General features: G+C 41.2%; 1 protein-coding gene across 7 annotated transcripts in view; it reads left to right on the forward strand.

Moving 5' to 3' along the window:
• The window catches only part of C7H10orf90 (chromosome 7 C10orf90 homolog), a 189540-nt gene extending 175680 nt beyond the window's left edge, over positions 1–13860 (forward strand). For all 7 annotated transcript variants that reach the window (XM_054036146.1, XM_054036145.1, XM_054036149.1 and 4 more), the window contains 3 exons: positions 8693–8756; positions 11125–11224; positions 12964–13860. In XM_054036146.1, the coding sequence (XP_053892121.1) occupies positions 8693–8756; positions 11125–11224; positions 12964–13002 (203 nt within the window). In that variant the 3' untranslated portion in view covers positions 13003–13860. The remainder of the gene's footprint in view (positions 1–8692; positions 8757–11124; positions 11225–12963) is intronic.
• The last annotated feature ends 5721 nt before the right edge of the window (positions 13861–19581 follow it).

Genomic DNA, 19581 nt, shown 5'->3' on the forward strand with positions numbered 1-19581 from the left:
CAAGACTACCAGCTGTTCACAGGCCTTTAAATCCTCCTAATGAACAGCCTTGTGATCTTAGTGTACATAAGCACTTTTAGAAGGTTTTTTTTTAATTCACAAGAACATATTTTTATACCCTCTATTTTCCTTTCCTTCTGGGAGACTGTTTACTGGAAACAGCAATATAGGAAATCATTAAGTTACCATCCACCCCCTCAATAGATGTCTGCTGATTTCTCCTGATTTATATTAATATCCAGCAGTCAGTCTCAAATCTTCTATCTTCAAAAGTATTTTGGAAGCAAATGCGTGGAACACCTCCTGAACTATGTTCAAAATGGCTGTAGAAAACAGGCTTTTTCATTTGGGCTGTCCTGAGAAGAACTGTGTAGACCTGATTATCATTTAGATTTATAGGTTTAATAGGGAATGTGGACAATGGTAATCAGAGAATATGGACCAAAAAAAAAAATACACAACCAACCAATCACACAGCCATTATAATGCAGCCTGCCTGCCTTCAGGTGGCATTGCTGGTTGATTAAATGTTTGCAGCCACATTTCCATTGTAAGTTGTATATTACTCCCATTTTGTCAAGACTCTGATTCCCCCCCCCCCCCCCCCAGACATTATTCATTGCTAGCAACAGCATCACTCACACTGTTGGCACCTTGCTAGTAGTTTGGAGCCAAAAGTGATGAATACAGATTAGGGTATGCTCAGAAAAATCTAACTGAGAACAGCAACTACCTATTTTTGTTATTGTTTTATTATTAACCATGTTTATTATGGTGGTGCCTATGGGCCAAGCAAGACTAGGGCTCCATTGTGCTAGGCACTGTACAAACACAGCCCCCAAGAGCTAACAACATAAATAGACAAGGCAGACACAGAGTGCGGGAAGGGGTAGAACACAGAAGCAGAGTGAACAATGGGATGGTGACACACATTAGTTCCACATTTAGGGGAGGGAAGAGGGGATAAGCTAAATCGAAAGACAAGTGACGGTAGAGAGGGGATTGAAGGAAGCGGGTGAGAGGGACAGGGCAGGGGAGAAGAGGGTAAGAGGGGCAGGTGGGCAGTGAAGCTAAGGTGAAAAGGCTGTGAGGGAGGGGACGGGAGAGGGTTGGAGCAAACAGCCAATCAGTATAGGTCAGAGAAAGTCCAGTCAAAACTGTAGAAAGTTCTCTGAATGTCCAAAGATCCCTGCTTCTGCAGCTGTTCCTTCTAGCTTGTTCCTCTCTGCAGTTTCTCTTCAAGGAAGGAGGAGAGAGACACACTTGGGACCTAGTGCCCCAGAGTGCTATACTGTGCAAGACAATTGTTATTCCAAAGTTTTCTGACCTATGTGCTAAGCCCTCCAGAAGATCTTAGTAAATTTGGACAAGGGACTGAATTCATACACTAGGGATGAATTTGGTCCAGAAACTTTTAGCATAACATTGGCACTATCTGGATTTCATACACAAACTTGACAGGTTTTATAGGATAACTGGTGAAGTCTCTCATTGTTGGACCTGTCATGTTAAGAAAGGCCAGTGAGGATGGATATCCAGAGCACAGATCAAATTTGTACAGGGGGAAGTGATTAACAAGGAGTGAAGAAACAGAGAATCAGGCCTACACACTTTTACTTACACCTTCTTCTGGCCCTTTGCCATATAAGTTACACCAATTTAGGACTGATTATCCACTGTCACCAGATCAAAATGGTAGCATGTTACTCCTACACTTCATCCATTCTGCACTGATGTAAATGACCACACAGGCTGCACAGCAGAGAATAAACAGGCCCTTAGACTTAGATAAAAAGTGTGTTGGTAGAACGTGTTCTAAGGGCGTAGTATTCACTAGGCAGTGTAGACTTAAACATGAGCTAGCTGGTTGAGTTGAAACTTAAGCAGGAGCTCATGTTAATGTTGTCCACACTAGACCTTTAGAATGTGTTTGTTAGTTAACATGTGTTAGCTAACATGTTCTTACAACACTCCTTTAAATCCTGGTCAATATAAATGCTTTAACTCCCTTGCACCAGGTGACCAGCATACAATATACAGCACATCTGAATCTGGCTACTCTGAAAACACCACAGGGAAAAATTCTTCCCTTGGTTAGCAGGGTGGCATGGGTGTCACTAAGCAGAATTTTTCCCATGTATTCAGTTTATGTTCAGGGTTAATTTTCTTTTTAAAATGGACACACAGACTAATGATTTATAATGCAGTAGCCATGAAGTCTGTATGTACTCAACGGCATCTCTGCAAAAGACAGCAGAGTGCAGTTCCAGACATTAAAAAAAATATTCTGCAGTACGTTTGCTGCTGAAGTTTTAAAGAAAGTCAAACCACTGAACTGGTGGAAGTAACTGGCTAATTTGTCAGTGAAGGAGGATCAATGTGCTTTTGGTGGATTCCTGTTTTAGCTGAATGGGAGAGATGCACATGCGTATAACTACCTGCAAGTGCCACACCAGGGCGTCTCTTTTCAGTTACTGGCAACATACAATGCAGGGTCACATTCTAGCTGTGTTCACATTTTTAGGGCTCCCACTCATAAGTGGAAGGCACATCCATGTACGTAGGCAGAAACTAGCCCACAGTACATTTTGTCTATATTTCAGTGGCTCAGTGATTTATTTCAACGTGGGAAGCCAAGGAACCTATTCCTACTCTTCTCATTCCTAAGCTGTCTGTCCTCTGTCTAAACATTTAATAGCTTCCCAGTCAGGAAATGTATTTTTTTTTTCTAATCCATCTCTGGGCTTAGCATTAGCATTTGTTAAAAATATATTGATGATGATGAGCTATTTATCTTGGTTAGCAACTTCAAGACCTTGGTGTGGCTTCCTCACCCCATTAAAGGAATGTTACAAATAAATCACTGCTGTGCATGGTATTGTTATAAATACCAGTATCTCAGCAGTCTTACAGGATTTGAATAAAACATGGATGAAGCATCTCATTTTTTTCTGTGGAATTTCTCAGCAAAAACCCTGAATAGCTGTCAATCTTAGAACTCAGTACTTTTCCCTGCCTAGAATATTTTTCACATTAAAAATCAAAGCTATGAATTTGATGCTGAATTGTAATAATCTAACAAATGTAATTTAGAGGCTGGCTATTATCATCTTGGTGCATTGTCTACCTTATGCCTTACTTTGATCTTTGCTCAATAGGGATGTTAATTCAGGTCTTGATTATGCATTTGGTCATAGCTATTATAATTCTTAGCATGGTGGCCCTTTTGAAGAACCAGCATGGCAAACTTCCACTTGGAACTATATTTTGCTGCTTGGATGTTAACAATAATTAAGTACTATGCACATATTATTTTTACTCTATAATTTGCATTGGCTTTTCATTTCCTTTTTCAATGATTTTAAGATTTTCTCCTGGTGCAATCCCCCAAGGTTTAACCTTTTTGTAAAGCCATATTTTACATTATTTTTTCTCTTGAGTATTGCCCTGAGAGTTAGCGGAGAGATGCCATGTGACTGGGTATTGCATGGTTTGCCTATTACATTGCATTATAAATCTTATGACTGTTCTCTTATGCAGCAGATATTTTTATATGCAAGGTAGTTTTTTTTTATCTTCCAGGGAAGATTTTTCAGGATTTCCCCGTTTTATTCTTCCTTTAAAAGCCTCTACCACGGCAACCTCTCTTTCCTGCCAAGGCGTGCTGGCTGTTTCTTGTTCCAGTGTCCTTCACGACAGCTCTGAGGTCAGCTGGAGATTATTGCTCTAGAGCAATAGAAGGCATACACTACAGTTGTAGTCCTGCTTGCTGCCTCTGTGGTAATTCTCTGTAATTCAAACATGGAGGCCATTTTGTCACATTGACTTGTGGTAAAATTAGAGAATAGCCTCAGCTTATTATTATGAAGTCACAGAAAAGTCATGGGCCTGCATTTCAGAGCACACCCTCTTGTACCCTATGCTTGTTCCCAGCATTATGTGCTGAGGCACTGAGGAATAGTTTACTCCTTTCCTCAAGAGTCCCTGAAGAAAAAGCCTTATCCCTCACTACTTGAGCAGGTGGGCAGTCTTATTCTCCATGTCCATCTCTCCCCTGCTGGTGGCCCTGCTTCCCTGCAAAGAAGCAGCTCGGTGCTGGCCTGACCTCCCAGTTCAAGCTGCAGCTCTTCTGCCATTTCATAACCTGAGGGAATAGTATGTAAATGGCATTTGCAGAAAAAGCTTATGTAGGCTGGGGGACATGGTTGGACTAGACACATAAATATGAGTCCCAGCCTAACTTCATCTCCCAGCTGCAGGAAATTCTTCTTCCTCTTCTTACAATTACTGACTAACCACCCCTTAGACATTAGCCACTCCTCAGGTGAAACCTAACTGGAGATTAACTGCTTTCTGAAGAGATGAAGCCAGCTGCTGTTGTCTTCACTGCACTCCAGGATGGGGAGCCCAAAGCTTCTGGCAGGAGCTTGGTTAGTCTGAAGCCAGCTGACATTTCTTCACTGTGTTCCATGGGTGGGAATCTGGAAAGAAGCCTTTCCAGCTTGCTGGCTGGAAATGTCACTAACATAACTTTTTATTAAAAAAAGTAAAACCTTTTAAGAGATGATTTTTGTCCCAGCAGTCAGAAAACCACCGCTCTCCAGACAAAAAATTAGAGGTTTCCGCAAATACTAATCTTGATGTATAGGGAGTTATGTGAGCAAATGCTCTGTGCACCCAAATGACATTATTCATCTGATCAGGCCAAATCCACTGCTTGCCCCAAGCCAAATTTGATTGAGTTCAGGAAGGCTCAGTGTAGGACAATCAAGGCCACTGCTGGGGCTACTCGCTCACCCTCACTCCGCCCCTGGCTGTCTCCTGCTCTGCACAGGAATGAGGAGGGAACACTCCTGAAGCTGGACTCTATGCTGGGCAGGGGTATGAATCTTTTGTACAAGATCCCCACATATTAGTTCTGTGCAACCACAGAGGAGGGGAGTTTGTCCTTTATTTTTAAATATCTGATCAGCCAAGTTCTTAGTTCCGCTGTGTTCCTTTGCACCCTTCCACTGCATAGGGGCTATAAAGCTAGCTTAACAAGACCCCAGAGGATTAACGTGACCTTCTGCGGGTTAGAGGATGTGGAGCATCAGTGAGGCAGCTCTAAGGTACATGAGGAGCCAAAGTGGCCCCACTTAACTTTGCAGCCCCCATCCTGTGCCAAGCTTTGCTTGGTCATATCAGACAATGTGTCCTCATATGTGTGTGGGGGGATATTGTTTGTTTAAAGTTTGTAATACAATATGATTAAGTTTAGTTAAAATTTATTTGGCTAATTTATAGGTTTATTTGCCAGTTATAAAGCATTTGAAAAAGGGTTAATCCTCAAGCATAGAGGAGTTTCTTTTTGCACAACTTTCATTCTGAAAACTTTATCAGCTCAGGAGGGAAATTGCTGAATGGTTCCTTTCATCAGATATGTGAATGACAGTGCTCTTAAAGACAAGGTGCTTTTTTCCTCAGTAAACTGAATGTAATTGAGATGCTGGGTGTGGCCCCTTTAAATGGCTCTAGGCTGTTTGGTTGCCAGGGGCAACCTCCATAAATACCAGTGAAACATATGTGGTGTCTTAAAAAGCTAGGAGCAGAATGTGAAGGGGGAAGGTCTGTACTCAGGGCAGTGGATACAGGCTCAGCCCTGAGCTGACCTGTGTGTCAAGTAGTTCTGGAACTTAATATTTATTTCTTTATCTTCAATATTATTTTCTCTTATTTGTAGTGAGACAGAAGAGAAGCACATTTGTCATTTACTGTGAAATATACTGTCTTCTAAAGTCCTTTGATAATGCAGTGGTATTAAAGTGTCCCAGTGGCCCTCTAAGTGGTCCTGCAAATTTGCATTACCGAAATCACCCTGACCCAGGGTGGATAAAAATCAATAATTTAAAATAAAATAAAATAAAAAAAATCCGATTTTTTTATTTAAATCAGATTTTTTTGATAAAATGCTTTTTGAGGAAAAAATCTATCTAAAGATAGTTTTAATTAAGATACATTATAGCTCAAAGATATCTCATCATGGAATACGGATTATAAATTCTAATTCTGTAGTATGAGACAATATATTCATGTAATGTTTAAGAAAAGTTTTGTAAATGAGTTCCAATAGTTCATGGATTAGGGACCCAATCTTATGGGGTTCCACAGACTTCATAAGTATCTGCTTCAATTACCTTTGGTAAATGAAATAACCAAACAATCATTCATTTTCTGATATAGCTGTAAAACTAATCTGAAAAGTTTTCAAAATAAATCACTGTTTAAAAATGTATAGTGTGTACCTTCTAAAAATGAAACCTACATCTATCTCTGAGTTGTGAAGAATATGTATTAAGGTTATAACAACCAACAAGAATGCACTTTTATGTAGAAAACCATGATTAAATTGAGTCTTTCTGACTAGTGATTTAAATCAAATCCACCCTGCCCTGCTCCTGCTAGTAAATACCCTGTGATGGTCTTTTTTTAAAAAAAAAACATGGGTCCAGGGCCCAGTGAGGATCTAGAAACTCATGATATGAGGACCCAGCTTTTCAATGATACGTAGCAATGTTTTCTGATACGAAAATTTGTAAAATATTGGGTTTTAAATTTCAATTTTTTGGATTAAGTATCAGGGGGTAGCCGTGTTAGTCTGTATCTACAAAAACAACAAGGAGTCTGGTGGCACCTTAAAGACTAACAGATTTATTTGGGCATAAGCTTTCGTGGGTAAAAACCTCACTTCTTCAGATGCATAGAGTGAAAGTTACAGATGCAGGCATTATATACTGACACATGGGCTAGGTCTACACTACCCGCCTGAGTCGGCGGGTAGAAATCGACCTCTCGGGGATCGGACGCGACAATCGATCCCCGAATCGACGCTCTTACTCCACCAGCGGAGGTGGGAGTAAGCGCCGTCGACGGGAAGCCGCACAGGTCGATTTTGCCACCGTCCCTACAGCGGGGTAAGTCGGCTGCGATACGTCGAATTCAACTACGCAATATGCGTATCTTAAATCAGTGAAGACCTGCCCATGGAGAGCAGGGAGTTACTTTGCAAATGGAGAACCAGTGTTGACAGGGCCAATTCAATCAGAGTGGATGTAGTCCACTCCCAATAATAGATGAGGAGGTGTCAATTCCAGGAGAGGAAAAGCTGCTTCTGTAATGAGCCAGCCACTCCCAGTCCCTATTCAAACCCAGATTAATGGTGTTAAATTTGCAAATGAATTTTAGTTCTGCTGTTTCTCTTTGAAGTCTGTTTCTGAAGTTTTTTTGTTCATTGATAGCGACTTTTAAATCTGTAATAGAATGACCAGGGAGATTGAAGTGTTCATTTACTAGCTTTTGTATGTTACCATTCCTGATGTCCGATTTGTGTCCATTTATTCTTTTGCAGAGGGACTGGCTGGTTTGACCATTGGTAACTCCCTGCTCTCCATGTGTCAGTATATAATGCCTGCATCTGTAACTTTCACTCTATGCATCTGAAGAAGTGAGGTTTTTACCCACGAAAGCTTATGCCCAAATAAATCTGTTAGTCTTTAAGGTGCCACCAGACTCCTTGTAAATTTTTGGATTATACTCTGCTGTGTTTATTGTGTCCTGTACTTTTATAATAATGTCTTGGGTAATGTTTGCCTTTTCTCCTGACCCTTTCAATACAATCCCTAAATTACCTTCCCACAGCAGGAAGGAGTCCTTCCTCTCTTTCCCCTGTAAACACATTCACACTCCTGCAATAGATGTAAGGTCATTATCGCCAAATCATGAACCAATTCCTGATACAAGTGGGATGACTGCTCAGCCACCCTGCTACTAAAAGCCATGGGGATAGTAGAGTTGTTATAAAATTGTAACACACATGTACAATAGGGCAGAATTTAAAGTTGCTGTTAACAGGCAGGACTCAGGAGCAGGGAAGGTGTCTGGATTAAATTGTCTACCATTACTTTGCATTAATAAGAGTATATGAAGGAAGAATATCAAAATTACCTAACATCTTAGGAATCAAACTAACCATTTTGATCCATAATTATTTCCCTTTGACCAGGGAAGTGCTGGAGATGTGAGAGTCTCCTCATATCTTATCAGCAAAGACTCCTGAGCCTGATTCTCCACTGCCGTGTGCAGCTGTTTCCACCTGTGCAAAGTGGATGGAAAACTCTGTCAAATCAGAATTGCACCCATTGGGCCAAGTTTCTGCAGGTGTAAATCAGTTAACACTGGCCGAGGATCTGATCTATGTTGCTACAATGTAATTAACTACAGAAGATGCATGGCAGTGGAGAATCAGTCACTTGGGCTTTCTAATGGCAAGAAAGAATGACAGAAAAATAGGCCATCTTATGCCAGACTAATCATCAGCTGGTTCATGGTTTGAATTGGAGGTATGCACTACTGCTTGTGACAGTGACAAAAGTTATATCCATTTAAATTAAATGAGCCATGTAATAAGGCTGGTGGCAATAGGTCTATCCATCCTTCCCCCTCTAAAGGGCAGCTTAAGGGTCTGATTCAACTCCAGATGAAGTCATCAAGAGTCTTTCCTTCAATGCAAGCTGGATCAGGCAGTAGGTCAGCAATGATTTAATACGAAATAACACCATGTGGATAAATTTAGGGAAAGCAGTGCTGTTATCGTTTCATTAAAACATGCTAAATAAAGATTCCTCAGAAATTAACTAAATGTTTCTTTTATTAGATAACCTGTTCAAACCAAAGGAAAGGTTCATTTCGGAGAAGGAGATGCACATGAGATCTAAAAGGTACACAACATTTCGGTTTAGAATTCACTGTAATTCCCTGGGATCCAGTGCCAAGACTTTGCACTTCCTAATTAGCATTGTAATCTTGCGTTTGTTGTATTTCATGCCTTGTGCAATATGCACAAACATGGGCAATGTTCTTCCCCCTAAAATGGCTCGAGTGGATAGGAGCTGTAGCCCTACTTAGTGGATGGTGTGGAGCTGTACTGTCCTAGCAGAAGCAACAGGAGGCCTTCTACTGCAGGGAAAAACAATGCTTCTGGGGGCTCTCATGAGCACTGAGGGAGAGAGAGGAGAGAACACCCCCTCCATTACCTCCCTTTATGGAGTGCAGCTTACACTGCCTTGGATGGACACCAGTTCTTCTGCCCAGTGTGTGTATGTCTTGGTTCTGCCTCCTCCCACCCCTTTTTGGGGTATCTAGTGCCCTGGGGGTGATGGCAGGGAGCATCCCTGCGCTCAGAGAGCATAGGAAGTGCAATTATGGCTGGCCTCTGTGGAGGGGTATAATTTGGGAGGCTTCTGTCTTTACTTTGTGGCCTATAATGCTCCACTTGCTCTCACATATTATCTGATGGTCTTTAGTAATTTACTAAATGTTATTTCTTCAAATCTGTTTATTAACATTTTAGAGATTTGTGGTAATATTGTGCATATATTGTAGCCCTCAAAATATACCAGAAGTTTCAGCTCTGTAATACCTAATTTCACGTCTCACAATGAAGTTTGCACCACATCCTGCTGCATATTCCTTTGGGGCTCTTATTCTGCAGGCTGCTTTCTCCATCTTCTGCCATACTCATTATTATTCATCTACCATAAACAATCCAGTGCATTTTCTTGTTAACAGCAGGAGTTAATTTCTTAGGTAAGCATTGAATGTGGTTTTTCTCCAGTAGTGAAAGCTGTCTTTCTGCAGAGAAGTTGAGGTCAAGATTTTTAATAGTGACTAGTGATTTTGAAGGCCCAACTTGAGGCACCTTAAAATGACCTGGTTTTCACCAAGCACTCACTTATTCATCCTCTGAAAATCAGGCCTTTTTAAGGTGGATTAAGTTGTACACACAAAATTTTTTTTAAATCTTGACCACAGCACATATCCTAGCAAAGACTGCAATTATTAGATACTTAGGGGGTCTGATCTTCCATTGCCTTGCACCTTATATAGTCATTTACAACAATGAAAAATGCAAAGTGATGTCAAGGAGTTTTTCTGAATGTACCCTAATGTCACAGAGATCAGAATCTGTCCCACTGTCCTTAAAAATAAAACACCACTGATAATTATAAGCCAGAATAGGCTGCTATAGGGACGCTGTAGTGCAAAATAGGTTGGGGGGGGAAAGGAAAGTTTTATAGTCCACTAAACTAATTAAGTCTGAATACTTGTGATTTAGATCAGAATACACACAAAGAGCAGAATTGCTGAGTAAGAAGATATGTGTTACAGAGTGCCTAATCTTGCTCCCACTTGAGTCAATGGAAATTTTGCCACTGACTGCAATGGGAAAAGGATCAGACCCAACGTTAATTTTATGATTGTAACCAAGAACTGCAATTACATTAAGAATTGACTATTTTGTTTTCTGGTGAAAGGATCACAGTGACAGAGAGAAAAACTTATCAGTTTATATAATTATCATTTTATTTTTCTTACACATTTTTTAGTAATCACTGAAGGTTATTGCTTGGAATCTGTATTGTGATATATCAGGGGTCGGCAATCTTTAAGAAGTGGTGTGCCGAGCCTTCATTTATTCACTCTAATTTAAGATTTCACGTGCCAGTAATACATTTTAACGTTTTTAGAAGGTCTCTTTCTGTAAGTCTATAATATATAACTAAACTATTATTGTATGTAAAGTAAATAAGGTTTTTAAAATGCTTCATTTAAAATTAAATTAAAATGCAGACCCCCCCGGACCAGTGGCCAGGACCCGGGCAGTGTGAGTGCCATTGAAAATCAGGTCGCGTGCCGTGCCATAGGTTGCCTACCCCTGTGATATATCTACAACAAGCTTATGGGCCAGATTCTTGTCTCAGTCACTGCTATAAATCTAGATGATCTCCACTGAGCTCAGTGAAGTTACTCCAGAATTGCACAGACGTAACTGAAATAACCTGGCCCTCTACTTTCATTTAATCATTTCAGAATAAAGACCATTTCTCAAGTTTCTCAGTTCAAAACCTTTCATTGTGATACCAGTGCTATTGCTAATAGATACCTGTATGAAATCTAATTCAGATATTTATAAATGCATAATAATATCAGTGATTGCCTAGAAGAATTTTTTCCACTTTGAAAAATTAAGTTAGTGGTGACACTGTAGAATGATATGTTAAAATTTACATTCTGAATTTATGTCAGGATTTATAATAACTTGCCTGAAGTGAAAAAGAAAGAAGAAGAAAAACAGAAACGAATAATCATACAGAGCAACAGACTACGGGTGGAGGTCTTCAAAAAGGTAATGGTTCCATTGTGAATAGGCCTGATTTGGTTATAACTGCCCTAAAATCGTACCTCTGGTCCCATAACCCCCAAGTAAATCCACTTACCTATCTATTTTATGCATTTCTATACTGAGCACCTCACAATCTTTAATGTATTTATCCTCATAACACCTTTGTGAGGTAGGGAAGTGCTATTATTTCCATTATACAGACTGAGAACTGAAACATAGTGGTTATGTCTACACTGCAACAAAACACACATGGCCCATGTCACTTGCCTCAGGCTTGTATGGCTCAGGCTACAGGTCTATAAAATTGCAGTGTAGATGTTTGGGTGGGTCCAGGAGCCCAGGCTCCAGCCTGAACCCAAACATTTACATTGTAGTTTTTTAACCTTGCAGCCCAAGCCCGAGTCAGCTAACACAGGACAGTAACGGGTGTTTTATTGCAGTGTAGACATACCCTGAGAGGGTCCAGATCCTCAAAGGCGAAATCAGTGGGAGTTAGGCTCCTGAAGACATTTTGAAGACCTGGGTTTAAGTGACTTGCCCAAGATCACACATGGAAGTGAACCTGGAGCTCTGAGTCCCATGCCAGTGCCCTAACCACTGGACCATTCCATTTCACCATTGTATTCCATTACTACTGGTCACACCCTTTTCTCCCCTGAATGGTGGGCTCAAAGGGAAACCATATCTCTATACCCCGGTCTAAAGCATCTGGCTCCCATCTCTGGCTAGTAGAAGGAAATGCAAGAGAGGAGGAAAAATTAGTGCAGTTACAAAACAAAGCAAAAAGAGGAAGAAAAACTAAAACAATGCAGTATACATGTTAAATGATAATAAAAATGAGTACATTTATGAAATAATGAAACCAAACTCCTTATCTCTTCAAGAGCCACTAGTCAAAGCAGAGTTCATTATCCCAAGCCTCCAGGTCCAGAGTTGCTCTGGCAGGTGTTTATGGGGAAACTGGTGACTCTCTGCCATGAATTTCCAAAAGCAAGGATTTAGCAGGGTATAGCCTAATGGTTCATTTATTAGGGTGACCAGATGTCCCGATTTTATAGTGACAGTCGCGATTTTTGGGTCTTTTTCTTTTATAGGCTCCTATTATCCCCTACCTCCTGTCCCGATTTTTCACATTTGCTGTCTGGTCACCCTAGTGTTGATGCCTCTGTCCTGTACAGAGATCAAGTATCCAATGGAATAAATGAAAAAGAGCAGCAGGTGCAAATAGAGATTATATGCCATAGACATCCCAACCTGTTCCAGGGAGCTTTGCTAGGAACCGTGGGATAGATAGATGCAACACTCCAAAAGCCCTAAAATGTTTGTGAGCACTGCTGCATGTGGACATGGTGCAATGGGAGAACCAGAGACAAAAAGGTTAGTACAGATGATGTGCACAGGTGTATCTTTCAGTTCTCTACCCCCAGCTATTTTGACACTAGAACTTTTCAAACATGAGGAGTCACAAGAATTTTTTTATAATAGGAAGGTATTGTTTATTCACTGCTCTCATACTCAAATATCAACAGTTTTACACACACACAGAATGCCTGTTGAGGAGAGACCGAACCAGGAACATATGTGGCTGAAGGGTGAAAGTTTCAAGTGACTGAAGTCAGTAGATTCGAATGGAAACTGTTAATGCAACCCTTAATTATAGTGGTCACTGTGGCTTCTTCTATATGTCCCAACCACGCATCTAAATTGTGACTTAAGGGTTTGTTCTTATTTTTATCCTCTAGCAACTACTGGACCAGCTTCTTCAAAGAAATACGGAGTGACAAAGGAGACCATTGGATCTTGAATGTCTTTGACTATTAGATAAGACATAAAATTTAGCATTATCTTAATTACCTGGAGACATCATTCTTACCTTTAACTATCTATGTAAAGGAAGATAATTTGCACTTCAGTAGGATTTGAATGAAACTTCCAAATAACCAAGAGAGAACCTATAAATGAGCAAACTGCTTTAGGACTATCATCTTATAGTTGGTTTACCCAGAGAAAATAATTTTAAGAAACTTTTATGCAAACATTGGATTACAATGGTATTTATTTTCACCTTTTAAATATATATACCGTTTTAGCAATAGAACTGGGTTTTCAAGACATAGGAAACTTATTTTTCCAAAGTACTCTACTCATTGATTTCCTGAGAGTAAAATCCTAGAAAAATGAATAGCATTATTTGTTATGTTTAGAAACTAGCTGAAATGGCATTACCACAATCATCTGAGCAGCAGTTTTAAATTAATGGTTAATGCACCAAAAGGGACCAATATTTTAGTGCTCTGAAGGAGTTCATTCCTGTTTATGTACTGAACCCAAATAACAGGGTTATCTTGTAGAAAGCAATATTTAGAACCTCAGTAATAATACTTTTTACATGTTCTTCACTATAACATATAATTCTGCTTGCTTCTATGAGCATAAAGTATTTATAGAAATGGCATATTAAGAAGTGGTGCAGACCCATGCAGTGGTTTCCACCAAGAAATACGTGGGTGTAAAGATTACATAATTAAAAACATCTGTAATGTTTCCTCCAACAATATTTAAATCTGTATTTGTACATTTTGGAAGTAAAATCTACCAATTTTCATATCAAATGGAATAAACAAATATAATAATCCAAATGTGATCTTTTTTATATTGTTATTTCAAAGCATTTACAAAATCATGGCTTAGTATTAATAAAGAGGTCTTCATTGTGTCATAAATTCTACTGTGAGAACAAACTAATAGGATTATTAAACATTTATTGGGCAAAATTCTCATCTTAAGTACATCAGTAATGTAAATCAGAAGTAATTCCATTAACCTCAGTAGAGTAAACTGCTGATTTGTATTCATGTGAAGGAGATCAGAATTTGACCCTTAGCTTCTAAACTCCTAATTTGGATTGAGATTTAGGACCAGATTTTTTTAAAAGCATCCTCCCTTTAAAAAAAAAAATAAAAATGGAGATATCCTATCTCCTAGAGCTGGAAGGGACCTTGAAAGGTCATTGAGTCCAGCCCCCTGCCTTCACTAGCAGGACCAAGTACTGATTTTGCCCCAGATCCCTAAGTGGCCCCCTCAAGGATTGAACTCACAGCCCTGGGTTTAGCAGGCTAATGCTCAAACCACTGAGCTAGCCCTCCTCCTAAATAGAATATCAGGGTTGGAAGGGACCTCAGGAGGTCATCCAGTCCAATCCCCTACTCAAAGGGGGATTAATCCCCAGACAGATTTTTACCCCAGTTCCCTAAATGGCTCCCTCAAGGATTGAACTCACAACCCTGGGTTTAGCAGGCCACTGCTCAAATCACTGAGCTTTGCAAGAGCAGTTATTTGTATAGGCCATTTAGATCTCCTCCAGCCTTGCTCATGTGGAGCAGTAGTAACTTACTTCACAAGCAGTCTCATTGCAATCTATGGAACTAACTGAAGTAAGTTACTACTCATTGTGAGCAAGGGTAAAGGAGTCTGGCCTTCAGTGCACCCACAAGCTTGATCTCCCACTGACTGAAGCCACATAAAATATCTTTCAAACTGTTCTTTCCTACTTCTCTCAGGCCAATCTGTTCAGGGAATTTCCAAGGATGAAATCCTAACTTTCATATTGAAGTCAATGGCAAAATTTCCATTAACTTTAATAGGATCAAAATTTCAAACCTAGATTTTTCACCCTTGTGATCATAAAATCTTAAATACACTGCTCTATGATGTGTTGGTTTGACTTTTTGCACACACCTCCATGGAGTTATACTTGCCAATTTTGCAAATTGCTTAAATTTAGTGAATTTTTAAAAACCTCAATTAAAGTTCACTCATCATTTTGTTTTATGAAAGTCTAGATTCCCCAAATGTTTTTATTTTCTCCAAGAGTAATTTCCTAAATCTAAAGGATAAATATGTAGCAGTTTGCAATGAAAATTCTATCAGAGAAATGAGTTTTGGAGCACAGTTAATGAACAAGATGCCGAAGGCAAGTCATTGGCTGGGAACATTTGATATGATATGATATGAAGCCATAGTTTAAGACAACAAAAATAATCTCTGTGGCAGACCTAATTTCTCATTCTAATCGTGTAAGAACTGAATATCCTACATTATATTCAAACAGTTCTCTCACCCATTTCAGTTCTACAGTCAGGTTATTGTAGTAAGTCATAGGCCTTCAGGGAAAAATGCTACTTCTTGATAAAGTTTCAAACCACCTGAAAAAGCCTTATAGGTGTAGAATCTTTGCAACCAAAGAATAAGGTTTAGAATTACAGCCAAAGTTTGCACAATTCCATTTTAAATTTGCACACACTTTACAATGAAAGAGAAATTTTGCCATTTGATATTATTTAATATGGAAAATTCACAGGCCTGATTCTGATATCAGTAGTTATACATTAGTATAGTTCCACTGACTTAAATAGAATTAACCGGTGCCTAAGTCTATATGCCCAAACCCTTATAACTTAAGTAAGGACGCTCACATTTTATCGCTGAATATTAGATATTATGATTTGTTCCTTAGTTTTGAATAGGCCAGCCCAATTTCTGTATATAGCTTAATCCATCTTTTTAGTCCTAATATGTGAGTTCCAGCAGAACAATATTGTGCCCTCTGCCAGTAATCATATAGAAGTTCCTGGTTCACAGTTGGTGCATAGAGTTTTACAGGGATCCCCAGGGTCTGATGTCTACATAATAGTTCACCAAAGGGTGGCATGTGATGTTTCTACCACAAGCCAGAGGTCCACTGGTCATCATAATTATTGCAAGATGTTTGTACAAGAAATAGTTTGAGATATGCAAAATATTACATTCCAAAACTGTTGAAGTAAAGTATGTCACCTAAATTGAGGGCTAACTCAGTCAGCACTCAGAACAATGGACATCCGTGGAGACAGGCTATGTTTACAGGCTGGGACAGGTGTGGGCCAGAGACAAAGGAACCACAAAGTAAGTCTTTGAAGAGAGGACCTCCTGAGGTAAGAAACAATAGTATGTAACTACATTTAAAAAAAAAAAAAGAAGAAGAAGAAGAGGGAGGAGAAGATTTTATCCTTCACTGAGGATTAAATAGGGTTGCCAACTTTCTACTCGCACAAAACGGAACACCCTTGCCCCGCTCCTGCCCCACCCCTTCTCCGAGGCCCTGCTCCCACTCACTCCATCTCCCCTCCCTCTGTCGCTTGCTCTCCCCACCCTCACTCACTCGCTCATTTTCATTGGGCTGGCTCAGGGGGTTGGGATGCAGGGAGGTGCGGGGGAGGGGGGAGGGCTCCGGGTAGGGGCTCAGCCAGGGATGAAGGATTTGGGGTGTAAGAGGGGGATCTGGGCTGGGGGGGTGCAGCTGAGTGATTTGGAGTATGGGAGGGGGCTGTGGGCTGAGGCAGGGAGTTGGGGTGTGGGAGGGGCTATGGGCTGGGGATGCAGATTCCAGGATGGGGCCAGAAATGAGGGGTTCAGGGTGTAGGAGGGGTCTCTGGGCTGGGGCAGAGGGTTGGGGTGTGGGGAGGAGTGAGGGCTCCAGCTGGGAGTGCGGACTCTGGCATAGGGCTGGTGATGAGGGATTTGGGGTGCAGGAGGGGGCTCTGGGATGGGATTGAGGGGTTCGGAGGGTGAGAGGGTGCTCTGGGCTGAGGCTGAGGGGTTCGGAGGGCAGGAGGGGGATCAGGGCTGAGGCAGGAGGTTGGGGCACGAGAGGGGGTAATGGGTGCAGGCTCCGGGCAGCGCTTACCTCAGGCGGCTCCCGGAAGCAGCTGCATGTCCCCACTCTGGCTCCTACGCGGAGCCATGTCCAGGCGGCTCTGTGCTACCCTGTCCACAGGCGCCACCCCCGCAGCTCCCATTGTCTGAGCCACAGCCAATGGGAGCAGTGGAGCTGGCGCTTGCATGCCGCTGCTTCTGGGAGCCTTGCGGAACCACACAGGCAGGTCCTGGTTTGGAAGAACAGAAGCTAATGATGAGTTAATGATGCTAGCCCTTTTGCTGGTCACTTGGGAATGGAAAGGGCATATGAAAGGCTAAAGAAAAATTGATGTTGGTCAAATATTCAAAATGAGGTAAAGGAATACTGCAAGGATGATGACTATGTCTAAAGCAGAAAAAGCAGCATGTAGGTTTCTGCAAGGCTCCTTTGCATTCTTTACTGTTAGTCAATGAAGCATTTATCAGGGTTGCTATGGATATCATAGGCCATTACCCAGGCCAGCCCAAAGGGGAAAAAGATTTATATTAGAGTTGGTGGATTTTGCCAACAGGTATCCAGAAGCAGTTGCTCTGTCAAATATGGAAGCTGAAACAGTTGGTAAGGCACTATTTATTATATTTAGCAGGGTAGATTTTCCAAAGGAGATCTTATCAGATCATGGGTCAAATTTCACATCTCAGCTATTTGGTGAGTTATGGAGGATGTGTGTAGGGGGTTAAACAGCTGAAATCTGCCCCCTATCACCCAGAAACAAATGGATTAGTTGAGAGGTTCAATTGGACCCTAACATTTCTGCTAAGAATGCATGCAAGCAAGAGGGAAAGTGACTGGGATGTAATGTTACCCTATCTCTTGTTTGCTTATTGGGAGGTGCTCCAAGAGTCCACCAGTTTTGCCCCATTTGGCGTCCTATATGGGAGAAAGGTCAGAAGTCTCCTGGATTGCTTAAGGGACTCCTGGGAGGGTGGCACTGAAATAGAGGGAAAAGCCATTGTAAACATGATATGCTGTGCAGAGGACTGAGACACAACCCCTTCTATTGATTTGATGACTGAATGTCATAGTGATTCCCCCTGGAGAGCATGGATTTATATGAAATGTTAACCTGGACTGAAGAGAGAGATTATGGCTGTGCTGAAAAGTCACCCTTAGATATTTTCCAGTAGGCCAGGCACACAAAATGATCCTAAATGGACCATAACATTGCAGGCCTACAGCCTTTGCACCCAGCAAACCATACCAAACAACCAATAAAATGCAGCAGCAAGTTTGTAAGGAAATAGCAAGCATGCTGGAAATGGGAATAATTACAGAGTCAAAACAGTCCCAGAGCTTCTCCAGTAGCTATGGTCCCCAAAAAGGATAAACCATAAGATTTTGTGTTGCTTAACATTGGCACAGTTTTTGATGCATACCTTATGTCCAGAATCTATTTTGTGCTGGATGCTTTAGGCAGGGCAAAGTTCCTAAGTACCCTGGATTTAATAAAAGGGTATTAGAAATCCCCTTAGACAATAATCCACCTTCATTACTAATTCAAGACTTTGAGTTTAAAGTGTTAACTTTGGAATAATTAATGCAGGAGCCATATTTCAGAGGCTTGTTAATCAAATATTAGTCAGGTTATAGGACTTCGCTCAGGACAACATTGATGATATTGTAATCTTTAGCAATGCCTGGCAAGATCATAAGGAAATGGAGCCAAAGAGACTCAGAAATAGAGTAAGTGTAAAATAGGAGGGAAAACTCCGTAATCTAGGTCACTGGGTAGGAAGAAGCTAGATTTGCCCAGATCCATTAAAAGTAGAACTGGTCTGTACCCCAAACCAAAGTGCTAGCTCAGGGTACATCTACACTACAGCGGGGAGTCAATTTAAGATACGCAAATTCAGCTACGTGAATAGCGTAGCTGAATTCGACGTATTGCAGCCGACTTACCCCGTTGTGAGGACGGCGGCAAAATCGACTTCTGCCGCTTTTTGTCGGCGGCGCTTACTACCACCTCCGCTGGTGGAGTTAGAGCGCCGATTTGGGGATCGATTGTCGCGTCCCGACGGGACGCGATAAATCGATCCCCGAGAGGTCGATTTCTACCCGCCGATTCAGGCGGGTAGTATAGACCAGACCTCAGTCTTTTATAGGATTGGCTAATTACCACAGGTTTGGGGAAGGTTGCAGCAACATGTTTGCAATTACAGCCCTGTCACCAGCTCCTGCTGTGATCTGCTGCTCCTGACTGGCCCTCCTTAGTTTGCCCGTGCTCAAGGCAGTTCTTAGACTCTCACCTCTAATTGAGTCCAGCAGTCTCTGAGCTGTGTATATGGAAGCAGTCTAGTGTAGGGATGTTACCCCTTTGCTGTCCCAAGCATTTCTGCCTTCTCTTCCTTTGCTGTATTCTCTCCTTTAGAGCAGGACTCCTTTCCTCTATTTCCTCAGTTGTGGGTGCCTGCCTTCTTGACAGGCAACTGCATAGAGGTGTGGTCTGTAAACAGGAGAGGCTCTCCTCCCCCTTCTATCTATGCTCAGTTTGGGGTTTGCAGACCCATTAGAAGCCCTCTTCAAAAAGACCTCCTGACAAGGTGGTTTGGTCTACAGCCTGTCAGGGGGGCTTTAATAAAGTGAAAAGAATTCTGTCAGTGAAATTGGTCCTAGGCAGTCCAAA

The sequence above is a fragment of the Malaclemys terrapin genome, chromosome 7 (genome assembly GCF_027887155.1).
Source record: "Malaclemys terrapin pileata isolate rMalTer1 chromosome 7, rMalTer1.hap1, whole genome shotgun sequence".
Taxonomy (NCBI): Eukaryota; Metazoa; Chordata; order Testudines; family Emydidae; genus Malaclemys; species Malaclemys terrapin.